This window comes from Perca flavescens, chromosome 8 (genome assembly GCF_004354835.1).
Source record: "Perca flavescens isolate YP-PL-M2 chromosome 8, PFLA_1.0, whole genome shotgun sequence".
In the NCBI taxonomy this organism is placed as follows: domain Eukaryota; kingdom Metazoa; phylum Chordata; class Actinopteri; order Perciformes; family Percidae; genus Perca; species Perca flavescens.
In genome coordinates, this window is record NC_041338.1 from 14,254,815 (window position 1) to 14,271,177 (window position 16,363).

Consider the following 16,363-nt stretch of genomic DNA (forward strand, 5'->3'; position numbering starts at 1 on the left):
TAGCACAGACAGACTTACAGTAAAAATCCTTGTCACAATGTTTATAAAGAGTAGCTCCATCTAGTGGACAGCAGAGGTAAAGTCCTTGCATTTAAGCACGTCAGGTGACAAAAAAACTTTGGGGAAGACTAGTCCTGACCATGACATACATACTACCTATGATGCCTGTTTATGAATGTTCACATTGTAAGCTAGATACAATACAGACACATGTTGCACTGTTCTATACTGCCAGGGACCAGGGAAAGAAGCAAAGCTGAATTTATTCATATGCACAGCTATATTTTAGAGCCATTGCAGAGACTGGTGTACATTTATTTGAATTGCTCAGAGCAAAAGTGCTAGAGAAATGGAAGTCGAGCCATAACATACTGTACTAGGACCTAATAGTCAAACGTGTTTATATTGTTTCATGCAGTTATATATGACATTATATACCATGTCTGAACATCAGCTTTGTTGTTTGCGCTGCCCTTTGTCATTACCAAGAGGTTTTGCAATTCTTTTAAGTTTTTCCAGTTGATTTCTAACGGAGTTCCAGGTTACTGATAATAAATAATTTTCATCTTAGGAAGTGATGTTAACAGATGTTTTTACGGTTTGTTCATGAACTTTGTACATTTATGCAACTAGTTATTTGAGTTTTATAAAGAGATAAACCTTAGTCGTCCATTGTCCTCTCTTTCCCACAGAGACAATCCACATCTGGTTCCAGATATTTATTGCAGACCCACAAAATTGTCTAGTCTTACTGTACATATTTTAGGCAAAGTATTCAACACAAAGTAAAAGAGTAAGAGAAAAGGTTATTTAAATATAAAGAAAATGAAATCTCAAATAAGGCCATTAAATACACAAGCTGTACTTCATCAATGAGCCCCTTCTATTAAGTCAGCACCAACAGCAACTGTAGTGAATATAATATAAATGCTGCCCCACACATTATCGGGCCAACACCTTGATTGTTTTTCAAAAGGCATTATGTAAGGAATGGGTTGGTACAAAAATATGGATAATTACATCATCTTTGGTAAAAAGTAGTCAAGACCAAATTGTATTTACTGACAGAAATATGGTTGTTCAAAACTACAAGTATCACTATTCTTAAGATGCTTTTTCCAAAAAAACTTAACCATGCTTTCATGTACCAAATGTTCATGTTCCAAATTCTGTATGAGACACAATGAGCAACCCGCTCAGTCCTGGTCAATTTAAATACTAAATGCAATCTGTACATTGATATTTCAGATTCCTTCCACCCACATGTAATACACAGTATCCAACGAGAATATAGAAACAAATCTTGTGAATAAACTATACATATTTAAAGACACCAATTCTTTCCATGACTGAACATGCATTTCAACTGCAGCACAGGGACCGTCCACCTGCTGAGGGTGTGTTGACTGGAGAACTGCCCCCCGCCAGTTAGCAGCAGTCAAGTTTAACCAAAACTGGGACTGCAATCATACATAAGTCATATGGTAAGCTGACTCACAAGGTTAGAAAGGGAAGTGACGCTTTCCCTTAGTTTAGAGTCTTCTTCCTGTCCCAGGGACACTCCAGCCAAGCGCGTGGAACCGTTTGATCCTATGATGCACGGCAAGCTGAGGAACACCTCTGCACCTATGCCACCCCAGCCCTAAAGCAAACAGAGAATGTAGATGAACATCTTCTACAATCAAATTGCAATGAAAACCTCCTTTAAAACAAACTTTCAGTTGCTTTACTGGTGTCGTCTCATATTATGCTCATTTTCAGGTTCATAATTGTATTTAGAGGTTGTACCAGAATAGGTTTACATGGTTTAATTTTCATAAAACACCATATATTTAATTGACAGTGGATAGACTGGAAAGGGGGAGGGAGATGGGGGATGACCCGCAGCAAAGGGCAGCGGGTCGGACTCGAACCCGCACCACTGCAGGACTCGACCAACATGGGGTGAACCCTCTTACCAGGTGAGCTAGAGGCCGCCCCGAAAACACCATATTTTTGTTGTGCTGCACATTGCTGCAGCTCCGCTTTTCACCCTGTGTGTTGAGCTCTCTGTTTTAGCTACAGAGTGAGGCATCTCACTTCTGTTCCATCTTTGTTGGGAGTCACACATGTGCACTACCTAGGTAAGGACTACTAGCCAGTCAGAAGCAGAGTATGAGGGCGTGCCACGCTAGCAGCTAGGCGAGCATTATAACGTGTGTTACAAAGTGACAAGCGTTCGTCACGGACGTAAAGGCTGGACTACAATAGAGCTGTTTGGAGCAGTAGGTGAGCCTTTTGGGGGTGGACTTTGGGCTTTTTCACTTTGTAAACCTATAACATGCACAAAAAAAAAAAGAAGGTATATGACACAATAAAAAAGGAAAGGGAAAAAGCCAAAAAGCATAATATGAGCACTTTAACACCTCACTATTAAAGTTTGATGATTTCACCGACACCCTTACGACTGTGGATGAGATAACTTCGCCTCAGTGTCGAGCACCGAGGCGACTGACTTCATACGCTCAGGGAAACACATAACACCTGATGACGGCGAGGCCGACGGCGAGAGCGACGCTGTCGTTTTGCTACTCGGTGGTTCTACCTGAGCCAGCGTGGAGACAGAGTGGGTCTTCATCTTATCGGTCAGGACGCTGTTTGTGATGTCAGCGATGGACAGACCCACAGACCACGACCGCTGGCCTCTATTCTTCATCATCTCAAACGCTCTACAAGCACAGAAAGAAATTGTACTTTGTAGGTTTTGAAATTTGAATAAAAAAAAAAAAAAAAAAAAAAAGCATAATTTGGTCAAGCATGATCAAGGAGCGGTACCTGTGTTGTTACTATTTCTGACCCTAATCTAATTGCTCTACATCTCTAACACTTCCAGTTGACTCATCTACAAATTGTAAATCCTTCACACATACAGCATTAATTTGTGCCGGTACCTGTCTAACAACGGTTTCGCTGCACTGGATCCTGCTGCGATCTCGTGCTGCGCGTTGGAGCTCAGCCCGGTGTTACTCATCACAGCAACTGCAAGACAAAAACACAGACGAGCTGAATCACGTGCGTCATTCGCTGAAAGGGCCTTCACAAAGACTCCTCAAGAATGGAAAGAACATATGAGGTTAGCAGGTAGGCCAGCATTGCTGGTACTAACAAAACGACAAATAAAAAGGCAAGTGACAAACAACAAATGAAGAGGATTTTGTGTAATGACAATGCATGCAACTAGTAAACTCAGTGGCGATTTTAGGCCCTTTTTATTTCATCTCAGCCCCCCTAAAAATTATAATTATAAAAAAAAAACAAATTATTATATAATAAATTTCAGTGCTTCAAGTTAGAGTTTGCTAAACTTATCTTTCATTTGATTCTGGTAGTCCATAAAGGGACTTTTTGTTTTTTCATATGTTCAATATTTTTGCATTTATCTTATATAGTTGTAATAATGTATTGTTATCCAGTGAAATGACTGATATAGCAGGGGGCGGTTAACACTTTTGCAAGGCACTGTATCCCTGTCACATTCTCATATGGGGCTAAGCCCCCTTAAAAGGTCCCATGGCATGAAAATGTCACTTTATGAGGTTTTTTAACATTAATATGAGTTCCCCCAGCCTGCCTATGGTCCCCCAGTGGCTAGAAATGGTGATAGGTGTAAACCGAGCCCTGGGTATCCTGCTCTGCCTTTAAGAAAATGAAAGCTCAGATGGGCCGATCTGAAATCTCCTCCTTATGAGGTCATAAGGAGCAAGGTTACCTCCCCTTTCTCTGCTTTGCCCGCCCAGAGAATTTGGCCCACCCATGAGAGAGAGACATCATGGCTTTCAAACGAGCAAAGTTGCAGTTGGTCAAGGCTACACCCCCACCCTCCACCTTGCCCCCCCCCCTCTCTCCTCCTCAATAGCTACAGACACAGAAATGGCACATACTAAGGAAAGCTCATGGTTGGACTGGCTCTAATGGCTGTAATTCTGCACCAAGGCTGAATTTCGGGAAAGAGACTTCAGATACAGTATTAGGGGACCACTAAGGTCTATATAAAAGCTTCCAAAAGAGCACCATGTCATGGGACCTTTAAAAGGTGGGATCCTAGAATCGCCTCTGATTAAACTGATCCTTTCGCGCTCACCTTTGTTGTCTGAGAGTTCTCCTATGACCCAGGCTGGTCTGTGAGTGTTCAAGTTAATATCCAGGATGTGACTGAGTCGCGCAGAGTCCAGATTACACCCTGCTCCGATCACCCGTGTTGGAGGCAAGCAACTCTGCCTCCAGGCAACATGGCTCATGATGTCCACTGGCATTTGGGCAAAAAAAAAAAAAAAAAAAAAAAAAAAAAAAAAAAAAAAAAAAAAAAAAAAAAGAAGGAAATGAGCCCCTTCTTTGGAGGGAGCGTCTTTTTCTCCAACACCAACCTGGTTGTGAAGCGATGAGCATTACTGCGTTGGGGCTGAGACGTGCCAGATTTGGGATGATTCCTCTGTACAAGTCCACATTAGTCTGAACCACGCTCAGGTACGTCTGCTCACTGCTCCATGCATTCGCGGTCACCACGACAACCGTGGAGCCTGCAGAGGCTGACAAATCTAACAAAGGAGGATTATCAGTCGTTAACTCCTACACATGTCTAACAGCAAACCTTGTACTTCAATGTTTTTTTCAAGCCAAGGACCCCTTAACTAAAAGAGAGAGAGAGGGAGGGAACAGGGACCCCCTACAACATATACAGTATTGTACAAACTTAAGTTGTGTATTAAACTGGGCCTACAATAACGTGTAGGGCAGCCTAAGGCCTTTATCCGTACCTTTTTAGTGAACAGAATACTAAGCTATTAAAATAATAATTGTTGGCATGATTTTATAAATCATGATTGAATGTTGAACATACATGTGGCATCTGTGGAGGGCTCCCTTAGTGACTACCTTGGCCATTAGGCATACCAATAATGGTTGTTTTTTTACACTAATAACCTGATTTATATGCTAATCTTTTTTTTTTATTTAACCTTTATTTGTTCAGGGGAAGTTCACTGAGAGGCAGCCTCTCTTTTGCAGGAATGCCCTGATCACATTCACACAGTTCCACATTCATACCTGGAAGCTGCCCACTACCATCTGCTGGCCACTGAGCAGCTCCACTGGAGCGGTTGGGGTTAAGGGCCTTGCTCAAGGGCACCTCAGTGGTGGTAATAAGAGAGGGACAAGTGCTGTTCTTTCACTTTCCCCACCCAGATTTTATCCTGTCGGTCTGGGGATTGAACCAACAACCTCCCGGTCACAAGCTTGCTTCTCTAACCTTTAGGCCACCACTGCCCTGTGGGCAATGTTGTCACGCTGTTTGTATGCACAAAAACAGCGTAATGAGTTGTTATTAACTGGCTTTGCTAACAATGGCTAACCTGGCTAGAGCTAATGAAAACAGTGAAAATCCGACTTGTAAATGGAACGAACGCATTCAACTCGGCTGTGACGTCATTCCCAGCTTTGGCTTCTGAGTTCCGAGGTAAATGGAACACACTATAACATGTTGGATTCATGTTGATGTATATTTTTAGACATTTTTGAAAAAAAGAAGAAAAAAAATGATCAAACAATAATTTGGTGGCCCCTATGTTGGATTCACATTAAGACGTTTTCATTTAAAAAAAAAAAAACATCAATAATTAACAATAATTTGGTGGCCACCCCCTGCAGTAACTCCAAGGACCCCCTAGGGGTCCCGGACCCCCTGTTGAAGATCCCTGTTGTAGAGGAACAGCCAAACACTCAGAGAGTTGTTTCTAGCCACAGACACTGTGTTAAGGCTCCATTAATCCCCAATGGATGCATTGTGTTCTGTTATGGCCTCTGACAGCTCAAAGTTCCGGGTCTGCTACAGAACTGCAGCTGGTTGGAATTCCGTGACTGCTTGCTGCCACGGAGGCGAGTCATCAAGGAGAAGCCTCCCTAAGCACAATGCCAGTGTGCTACCTTTCCAAACAATCTCGACGTCAGCGATGACTCAGCCGAGAGGCACTTCTAACATTACGGTGTGACGGCGCACAAAGTGACATACCTCTGGATACCTCAACCTTGGGCAGACCGAAAATCTCTAGATCTGTACTGCCGCCCTTGGTGGAACTCTCAGCGACGTCAATGAACACGAGTTTGTCCACTTTACACTGTATGAAAATCAGAACAGAAATTTGCACCGTCAGCGTCAGAATATGAGACTTTTTGTGACATTTTTAATTCAAGTGGACATATGGTGTAAAAGGCCAACCTTCGACAGAATGCTCATCACTGAAGCCATTCCTAAATCTCCTCCCCCGATAACTGAGACTTTGTTAATGGATTGATCGCGATGTCTGCTTCCACCTGGAATGGACAAATGGAGTTAAAGCTAACAATAACACACAGCCATATGATTATTGAACAGCGAAGCTGCATATCAAATTAAGCACCATCATTGATCTGTAGATTGGAAACAAAAGCCAGGAGCTCATGGGGGTCTTTATTGTCTGCTGTGGTCTTTGCGGACAGCGGAGGATCCTCCTCAAACTTGGCAATCATCTCAGTCAGAAGACCGACCACGGAGGACTTGGGCTGTTACAGAGCAACAACAACAACAACAACAACAACAACACCACAGCAGCAAGACTGATGAGAACACCTCGAGAGCCTCTTCAATGCAATTTTAAAGTTCATGCAGAAAGTAGAACATCTTACATAATCCCAGTTGTGCAGCCCCGGCAGGTGGATCCGTCCTCCTCCATCAACATGCTTGCCCTCTCGGATGACCATGTCCGGGGTTGGTCTCAGGAGGCATATAGGAGGAGTGAAGGGGAACGAGTCCATCAGCCACAGCTGGATGGGGAAGTTGTAGGAGCGGCCTTAAGACGGAGACGCTGGCATTAGTTCCCACTGACACGATAAATCCCTTTCTCCCAGACTGATAGACGGTGTTAGGTCAGCCTTACCTTCGTACTTGACAGGGATGTTACCAATTAATTTCAGGAGATCTTTTTGGGTGCCGTCACTAAATGCTGAAATAGACAACATGAGCTGTCGGTATATCCGCGATAAACGGATGGGATGCATGTAGAGATCTACAAAAGATGAATGAAGTTTGACTCCCCAAGACAAACTCACTGTATGTGCCTGTGAATGGTTGTATCCCAGGGTAGCCTCGATGGATCTTCTGCAGCTCCTCAACAGCAACATCATGGAATTTGTACTAACATCCGGGGGTAAAAAGACAGAGTTGTTTGTGGTTGCTGAGATGAAGGTGTATATATACACAGTATATGAATGGATGTATACATGTATGTAGAGCTGGGCAATATATCGATATTATATCGAAATCATAGGAGACTAGATATCGTCTTAGATTTTGGATATCGTAAGTGTTGTCTTTTCCTGTTTTTAAAGGCTGCATTACAGTAGAGTGATGTCATTTTCTGAACTTACCAGACTGTTGTAACTGTTGTATTATTTGCCTTTACCAACTTAGTCATTATATCCACATTACTGATGATTATTTATCAAAAATCTCATTGTGTAAATGTGTTTTGAAAGCACCAATAGTCAACACTACAATATCGTTGCGGTATCGATATCGAGGTATTTGGTCAAAAATATGGTGATATTTGATTTTCTCCATACCGTCCAGCCCTATGTATACGTGTCTGGACAGTAACATTTGCAATTTTGCTACTCGGAATACCTTAAGGGAGATGGAAAAACCTACAGATTAACCCCACCCATTTTTAAACAGTTCTAATTTCCTTCTGACATTGATTAATTTTTTTTTTTTTTTTTTATTTGACTTAATTATCAAAATGAAGATTCGTCAATCAATCAAGGCTCAGTAATGTTATAGACTACAAACCACACTTTTGCGGGGTTCAATAAATTATTCATGATTGTATTAAGTTTTGATGCTGCTTCCCATCATGGGCAGCAATGGGTTGGTTTTGAAAAACTGCTATCTAGCAGTTAGTCCTCGCCTTGTGTTATATTCCTGTTTCTCCTCCAGCACATCTAGCTAACAACAGAGCTGGTTCAGCCAGTTGGTGAAGGCTCCATACGTATTAACCCTCGTAGGGTTTGGTTGGCCTGTTTATAAAGCATAAAGTAGCCTAAAAATGATCACCCAATTCTGTGTTACATCTTTTTGGCCAACTTCGTAACTTATTACCACTAGTTTTACACTTCTTTATGGGACTGATGGTGAATAAATAATTTACATGAAATTACGCCTAATTATTGAGAAAAATAAGCAGCAATTAGGAATTATCTTGACTAATAGTTAAGGTCAGAGAAACATACGTTTATGGATGATCACAGATTTTTCTCCCGGGTAGACAATACAAGTAGCGATCGTCAATTAGCGTATGGAACCATCTATGTTATTTTTATGAAATTTGGTTGAAAAGAAAGCCATGTTTCTGACACAGAAACTTTGAAAACGGGTCAAATTTGACCCGAGAACAGGAGGGTTGACGTTAGCCTGCTGTGCTAGCCGGCACTGATACGTAAACAGTTTGAATTTATTTCAACCCTTTTCAAAGCTGTTCAGCTCGTGAATTAACTAACCTTGGAGAGGATCCGCTGAATGTTCTCTGAACGGAGGTCCATCTATTAAGTACAACAATAAAAAGCACTACTCTTTTTGATTTTAACCCTCTTGACGGCTGAATAAACTTCCGCAAACTTTCAAGAGTGCGACACGACAGGGCCCGCCCACTTGGTAAGTCATGTACGGCAAGTCAAGGGGGGAGAAAGGCACACGCACAATTTCCTTTCTAAAAGTTCTCTGCCCCAACATACCTGATGTTAACGTTAACGCTGTTGCGCACAGTCTAATGCTACAAACATCAACAGTCCTTTCACAACATAGCTTTTTTGAAAAAATGTTCTGCACAATTTATGGCAAGACAATATTTCATATTCCATTGCTTTAAGCAAAAAAAAAAAAATTCATACCATTTTCTACAAGTAAGATTTGTAGTAGCACCCAAGTTTTGTGTGTGTGTGTGTGTGTGTGTATATATATATATATATATATATATATATATATATATATATGTGTGTGTGTATATATATATATATATATATATATATACACACACACACACACAAAATATAATATATATATTACTAAGATTGTCATACTCTGAGAAAACATTGACATAAAACTAAACAAATAAAAGCCTTTAAGCAATATTTTCTCTCCAACTCCCTTTAAAGAGAAACACAACACATCAAGTGGTAATGGTTTCTGCATATTCAATTGACTTTGCAATCAAAATTTGTATAGAGAAATATGCAACAATGTCTGCTGAAAAAGCATTTTATCAACACTTGCCATTAAAAAAAAAAAAAAAAACACACTCCTCCATACATATAGTCCTCTTCTCAACTCAGTTCCTTTTTAAGAAAACCTTGCAAATAAATAATGCCAGAATGATTTGTGCATATTGTTTTTTTTCAGGTGGTCTTCGACTAACATTATTCTCTTTCCCTCTGTCATGTGTCACTCCACTCAGTTTTTGTCCCAACATAAGGAGAGATGCAGAGAGAAAGCAACAGAGGCAACCGAGGTGGTCACTGGGCTTCATGGCAGACCCCGTCCCGCATTACAGGACACTGTTTTTTTTGTTTTTTTCCCCCCATCTCAACAACAAAGGGGCTTCAGTTCTTTCTTTTCCTCTTGACATCTTGCTTTTTCAGCTCTTCTTGCTCTCTTTTCTCCTCCTCCAGATCTTCCTGTACAGCCATTCGCAGGCTAAAGTAGCAAAGCACAGGGATACAAAACAAATAATGTTACACAAAAAGGGGGATACATTTTACAGGTCTCTGTACACAAAGTGCATATGTATAGTTAATAGGGCTGTCACAATTCTCCAAATCCACGCTTCGATTTGACTTTTGATTTTAAGGTCACAATTTGATTTTTTGTCTTCGATTTAAACATTTTATTTTCAGCAGTGACTGCAATGCCACAATAAGTGCCACTAGATGGCATAAGGGTACTTTACAACAACCGTTTGAGTTTCTCAAAATGAACTAAGTGCTAATGAATGCACTATTACTTTAAAAGGTCCTATGGCATGAAAATGTCACTTTATGAGGTTTTTTAGCATTAATATGAGTTCCCCCAGCCTGCCTATGGTCCCCCAGTGGCTAGAAATGGCGATAGGTGTAAACCGAGCCCTGGGTATCCTGCTCTGCCTTTGAGAAAATGAAAGCTCAGATGGGCCGATCTGGACCTTGCTCCTAATGAGGTCATAAGGAGCAAGGTTACCTCCCCTTTCTCTGCTTTGCCCGCCCAGAGAATTTGGCCCACCCATGAGAGAGAGACATCATGGCTTTCAAATGAGCAAAGTGGCAGTTGGTCAAGGCCACACCCCCACCCTCCCCCTTGCCCCCCCCCTCTCTCCTCCTCAATAGCTACAGACACAGAAATGGCACATACTAAGGAAAGCTCATTGTGGGACTGGCTCTAGTGGCTGTAATTCAGCACCAAGGTTGAATTTTTGGAAAGAGACTTCAGATACAGTATTAGGGGACCACTAAGGTCTATATAAAAAGCATCCAAAGAGCACCATGTCATGGGACCTTTAACAAGATGCACATGATTGCACCATGGAGTCCATGTTTTACCTTCGTTGCGAGTTTCTCAAAATAAAGTGCAATTGAATGCACCATTAGTTTACCAAGATGCACATGAATGCACAATGGAGTCCGTATGACCCCACATGCTTTACCTACGTTGTTTGTTTCCATAACTCACTTACGGGGAAGGCAAAATATTGCCACACCGGTGACTTCAGGAGGATATCCTTGTTCTGCTGTTTCTCCGTTATCTCGCACTGCGGCCATGGTGTATGAAAAGGCAAGCTGCAGGCTCGCGATAAGCTAACGTTACCCTGTGTGTTTAGCTGCATGCTACCAGCCAGTAAGCTACGCTGTGTCTGTTGTTTATTTCTGCGGACGTGATAGTTGAAATCAAAAAGCTCATTTCAAACAACTTTCAATTTAAAATCCAATCGTGACACCCATTGGTTAAGGGCTGTGAGGTTTATTTTCGACTTACCTCCTGGCCTCCTCTTTTTGCAAATCTTTCCAGCTGCTCTCCATGAATTTAAGCGCATAGTCACTTTCATCCTTGTATCTAAGGAGGTTAAAAGCAAATAAGGTCTTCACATATAGAATTCACAATACAGTAAAATGACTCGTAACCTGAATATTTGAGGACACCGCTTACTTGTTACGATCGTAGCCGAAGATTTCCTTAATGTGCCTGGAAATGTCATCTTGCCCGTCATCTCCATCGTCAATAAAATCGTCCATTTCTGGGTCATACTCATCTTCCTCATCCTCGTATTTCCTCTTGTACGCAGAGGTGATAGGCCCCAACATTGTACCTGGGTAATAAATACAGAAATTAATTTTCAGAATGGGTATTGACTAGACATGAATACAAAATGTACTACATAAAAGCGGACATTTGGTCTTGCTCGGGGATGTAAGAAATGTTAAAACTAGCAAGCTAGGGTTTTGAGAATTATTGAGTTTACAAAACTCAATTTCATGTTACATGGCTGATGACATTGAAAGTATGTTTTGTTTATCTGTTTTGGAAAGATAGCTGCTCTCTGACCCAGGAATAACGACAAAGGTGGCGGAGTGTTGCTGACGCACTTCATTCAGTCTGACAAACAAACCCTTTGCCCCGTAACACTGATTGTGTTGTTTCAGGCTGTTCGCAAACTGTCAGAGGCTGTTTGTTACATTCTATTATACGATATTACATCAAAATATGCGTTGCATGCATTGTCGGACAAAGTTCACTGTAAAGTGTTGATGCTGGGCTATGTGTGTTATGAGCTGAAATGAAATGCTTAGTGTGTTTATGTACAGCGTATTGTGTATACAATAAAAATTGGTACAGTGCACTATGTATGAGCTGTGAATACATATGGAAAATAGACATTTCCATACCTTGTTCTTGTTTTGTCATGTGTAAAAATTATTAATATCACACATTATTGCAGTTATTACATTTCACATAAAACAAACTTTCAGAATTCTTTGTTTTGCTTGAGTGACCACATAATATGTTGCTATGAAAGCATGTAGAGGGAAGGCGATATGATCTGATAGTTATCAAGTGATTTCCCTAAAACAGAAAAGTTGCAGTGTTCTATCAATGTGCTTGAGCAAGACAAACTTAAATGCTCTCTTTTATGTTGCTCTGGTGAAGAGCATGCACTTAATAGGCGAGTAGAAAAGGGCTTACAAAAAGGCTTTTTTTTTTACCCCACCTACTGCACTGCTTTGATTTGAACCAATTTGGCACATATGCCTAAGTCTGTCTTCGTCTTTATTAGTTTGTATCCTTATTACATTAACCTTAATGGTATTTTAGTGTCAGCAATAATACTGTTGTCAGTTTTATCCTTGTTAGTATATTTTTTCTGGACAGACTTTAACTATATTGACATGTGCCCCATAAGTTGAGGTTTCTACAACTGAAATGTGTACTCAAAGTTAACAATGAACAAGGCCAGTTGGTTGGTAATATCATACCATTATACTCTCTCTGGCTCTTACCTGGTGGTCTGTTCATCATAGGTCTCTGTGGCATCCCTGGTCTCGGTGGCATCCCTGGTCTCGGTGGCACACCTGGTCTCTGTGGCACACCTGGTCTCTGTGGCACACCTGGTCTCTGTGGCACACCCGGTCTCTGTGGCACACCTGGCCGAGGAGGGACTCCTGGTCTGGGTCCACCAAAATTCTTGGATGAAATGGTCTCTGACACCACCGTGCACTTGGGTTTTCCAGGTCCTGATCCCATGCTGCCAGTTGGTCGTCCAGGTACTGGTCCTCCACTACCAGGCCGACCAGGTCCAATCCCTGGAGGCCGGGGTCCCACACCTCGAGGCTGACTCTGTAGGCCACTCCCACCGGGCCTGGCCTGTGGTACACCACCCGCTCTAGCTTGGAGCGTGCCTCCAGGTCTTGACTGAGGTTGGCTCCCGGCCTTAGGAGGGCCGCCCGATGACGGTCTCATCACCAAATTACCACTTGGTTTTACAACAGAATTATTTCCAGGCCTTAGTTGTTCTCCCTTTCCCGACTTGTGGCCGCCGACTATAGGTCCCTGCTTCAATGAGCTACCCTGACTGGGCCTGGTCTGTTGGGAGCTACCATGTTGAGATCGTTGGCCTGTTGCAGCTGTTCCAGGAGCCCTGGTCCCAGGAACACCTGAGGCTCTTGATGAGCTTTCTTTTTTGAGGATAAGGTCACTTGCGGTGCTGGATTTGTGACTGGACGAGGGCTTAAGGCCCCCTTGTTTGGCTGAAACCTGAGAAGACGCAGCTTTCGAAGGAACTTTACTGTTCATGGCACCAGATGAGCTAGACAAGCTTGTCCTGGATCTGTCTCTATCGCTGTGAGACATCTTGGGTCTCTCTCTTTCTCTGTCACTAACAGAGGGCTTGGAAGAAGACTGGCCTTTATCACTAGTTGGCGTTGGATGCAACTTCTTCCCTGACCCGCTCGGAAGACTCTGCTTTTCTAAAGAGTTCTTTTGCGGTTTGCAGTTCTTCTGCTCCTTCTCGAAGGTGTTTTTTTTTATTGAACTAGAGCTAGACTGAGACTTGCTGTCTCTCTCTTTCTCTGCCTTTAAATCTCTGTCCAGTCTCTTAGCCTTGCGCTCCATCTCCAGTTCCCTTATCTCTTCAGCTGTTCTGAGCCTTTCATCTTTTTTTACTAGCTTGGCTTTCACCTCAACTGGCTCAAACTGCTTCTTCTCGGCCAATTTGAGTAATTCTGCAAAGTTCATGGGAGGTGGAGCAGGCTTAGGTGGCCCACTGGTTTTTTTAGATGAGGATTTGCTGCTGTTGCTACTACTACTACTACTACTATTCCCAGAAGAACCTGTGGTTTTCCCGGGTCTCCGCGGTTCTGGTTCCTGCTCGGGCTCTGAATCTGTCTGTTCATACTCATAATTATCCTCATCATCCTCTGGGTCAATTGAGTTATTCCTAAATCTTTCCTCCATCGATTTGTCTTCCTGCATTTCATGTTTCGATCTCCTCTTCTTAGGAAGCTCTACCACTGGGACGCCATTGTAGCCTCTGAAATTGTCCTTAGTTCTGGAAGCCATGGCTCGTGCTTTACGGTCCGACTTCAACTCAACCCTCTTTGCTAGTAGTTCCTCCTTCTGTTTCTTCATTAGAATTTCTGATAAAACGGGGATACATATCAAAATAATCAATAAATAATGCATTCTGTACAGTATGTAATGACTGTCAAATTGTTATTTACTTAAAGTTACCTTTCTTTTTGCTATCAATCTTTTGCTTCTTCAAAAGCGCCTGCACAGCAGAAGAACTTACACCTTTCGACCTTGGGTCCTTTTTGGGGGGTCCAGTTTGTAAACTGTATCTCTTGTGCTAAAAGGAGGGACACATAATACATGAAAAAGTAGTGAATTTGAAGCAGTTACACAGATCTCTTTACCATTTCTTGTCTACTTAAATGTCTTACAGATCTCTTCACTATTTGTTGTCTACTTAAATGTCTCAGTCAATAGGGAGAGAAGATATCAGATATGTTGGTCTAAGGATCCCTTTTGATGGAAATATTAAATAATATAAAAATAAAAGACAGGCCCACAGGTCTCTGTAGACGCCTGCCTAGCATGCAGGGTCGGTAACGTCATTATCTGATCCTCTCTGACGGATGAGCTGGCACTTGTGTGCTCACAAAACTGGCCACAAATGCCCATTTTACTGTTTAGCCTGAGTAAATTGAGTGTAAGTGACAGTATTTAACTTACCTGTACACTGCTGAGGCCTTGGTTTTGCGAGGCGATGTCCAATATATTATCAAAGTCCATCATTTTGGCAGCAGGTGATGCACGCTGGCTGTTTGAAATGAAGCAAGAGAGACTCAACCAGGAGTCCTAGCTAAAGCTACCGTGCTAAAGCTAACGTTAAGCGTTTACCTTACGAACCAAGTAACGTTAAGTTGGTTCGGGGTTTTGCGTTACGAAATGACACTTAAACAGCTATAATGACAAAACTTGACCAAACACAGTCCGTTGGAAGAAAAACTGTATATCAAACAGTGAACGCTACTTTACTTCATCAGCTTTTACGATAACACACGCTAGCGAAGTTAGCGTTAGCTAACCTTACGTTTACTAACGTTAGCCAACCAAGAAGCCCGAAAAGACGAACTTTTGTGCTGCTATAACACACCAAACTAAGGCCAGATCCATTCAAATATCCGTACGATTAAAGCTTATTGAGAGAAAAAAAACTACAAACTCAGCCATAATGTTTAAGCCGGCTGTTTGTAACGTTAGAAAAAGCGAGAAAGATAGAAGATTTTTTTTCTTCTCCTCCTCCTTCTTCTTCTTTGGGGTTTAACGGCAGCTTGCATCCCAAATGGTGCACTTCTGCCATCTTCTGGAGTTAGTTAACTCCTACAGTGTCCAGTATGTCAGATTTCTTTTCTCATTCGGATGCTGACCAATTTAATATTGTTGGCAGTACAGCAGATAGAGGATACAAAATCATTGAGAACATAATTTCTGCAAGATTTGTGTTCATCGGAGAATGTAGGATATTTGTCTGACAGATTAGGAACTAATTAGCTAGCTAAGGGCTGTGACTTCACATGTCTTCTGTAGTTTCACTAGTCCGTTCCGTTAAGAAAATGTATTCCGGGTTTTTTGTGTGACTGGCATTTCCGCATTTGGCCTAGCACTAGACCACAATAGGTCGACCTCTTGTGGTCGCTACCATTATGGATCTTCTTCATCAAATCAACATTTTATATGTTAGTCTCTTATATACTGTCTATGGTTAGTCTGAGGCAATTAGGCTAACAGTTTGCTAGAACTGTTAACAGCTACATGGTTTCCAGGGGTGGAAGTATTTACTGTAGCCTAGACCTTTTACTGAAGGAAAAGTACGTAGCACTACCATTCTGTAGTACTTACAAGTGGCTAAAGCATTCAAAATTGAACTTGGAGTGTAAGGTGCAGACACATTTTCAAATACAGTCTATCATACTTGACTATAAGTATTATTATTTTTTGGGCTTTTCCGCCTTTAATTTTTGACAGGACAGCTAGATAAGAAATGGGAGAGAGAGGGGGAAGACATGCAGGAAATGGTCACTGGTCGGATTCGAATCCCGGCTCTGCGTCGAGGCATAAACCTCTCAGTATATGTGCGCCTGCTCTTCCACTGATCCAACCCGGCCACTACTTGACTATAAACGCAACGATTATGCAGAATGTCCTTTTTCAGGAAATTGTTATGTAGGCCTACACCATAGCTTACATAACCAAAGCCCCCATGTGCAAATA

At 41.9% G+C, this 16,363-nt stretch overlaps 2 protein-coding genes across 2 annotated transcripts; both read right to left on the reverse strand.

The window, feature by feature from the left end:
- Window positions 1-245: 245 nt before the first annotated feature.
- On the reverse strand, window positions 246-8,900 carry uevld (UEV and lactate/malate dehyrogenase domains). Its single transcript, XM_028584804.1, has 12 exons — window positions 8,566-8,900; window positions 7,120-7,204; window positions 6,948-7,013; window positions 6,697-6,860; window positions 6,432-6,573; window positions 6,251-6,345; window positions 6,044-6,149; window positions 4,404-4,574; window positions 4,121-4,285; window positions 2,931-3,018; window positions 2,585-2,708; window positions 246-1,642 (listed from the first exon to the last, which is right to left on the reverse strand). The coding sequence occupies exons 1-12, from the start codon at window positions 8,605-8,607 to the stop codon at window positions 1,478-1,480; spliced, it is 1,413 nt and encodes a 470-aa protein (XP_028440605.1). The 5' UTR covers window positions 8,608-8,900; the 3' UTR covers window positions 246-1,477.
- A 268-nt stretch (window positions 8,901-9,168) lies between these two features.
- Window positions 9,169-15,648, reverse strand: spty2d1 (SPT2 chromatin protein domain containing 1). The gene is made up of 6 exons (XM_028585078.1): window positions 14,822-15,648; window positions 14,318-14,435; window positions 12,589-14,223; window positions 11,240-11,399; window positions 11,069-11,146; window positions 9,169-9,757 (listed from the first exon to the last, which is right to left on the reverse strand). The coding sequence occupies exons 1-6, from the start codon at window positions 14,882-14,884 to the stop codon at window positions 9,664-9,666; spliced, it is 2,148 nt and encodes a 715-aa protein (XP_028440879.1). The 5' UTR covers window positions 14,885-15,648; the 3' UTR covers window positions 9,169-9,663.
- Between the last annotated feature and the right edge of the window lie 715 nt (window positions 15,649-16,363).

Bases quoted from the DNA above. Each gene is read 5' to 3' on its own strand.
- uevld (XM_028584804.1), bottom strand. From the start codon at position 8,607: ATGGACCTCCGTTCAGAGAACATTCAGCGGATCCTCTCCAAG. The intron at 7,014-7,119 runs GTGAGTTTGTCT...TGTCTATTTCAG, and splicing joins ACCATTCACAGGCACATACA to CATTTAGTGACGGCACCCAA. The intron at 2,709-2,930 runs GTACCGGCACAA...CTGTGCTTGTAG, and splicing joins GCGAAACCGTTGTTAGACAG to AGCGTTTGAGATGATGAAGA.
- spty2d1 (XM_028585078.1), bottom strand. From the start codon at position 14,884: ATGATGGACTTTGATAATATATTGGACATCGCCTCGCAAAACCAAGGC. The intron at 14,224-14,317 runs GTAACTTTAAGT...CCGTTTTATCAG, and splicing joins GATTGATAGCAAAAAGAAAG to AAATTCTAATGAAGAAACAG. The intron at 11,147-11,239 runs GTAAGCGGTGTC...TAACCTCCTTAG, and splicing joins TTCGGCTACGATCGTAACAA to ATACAAGGATGAAAGTGACT.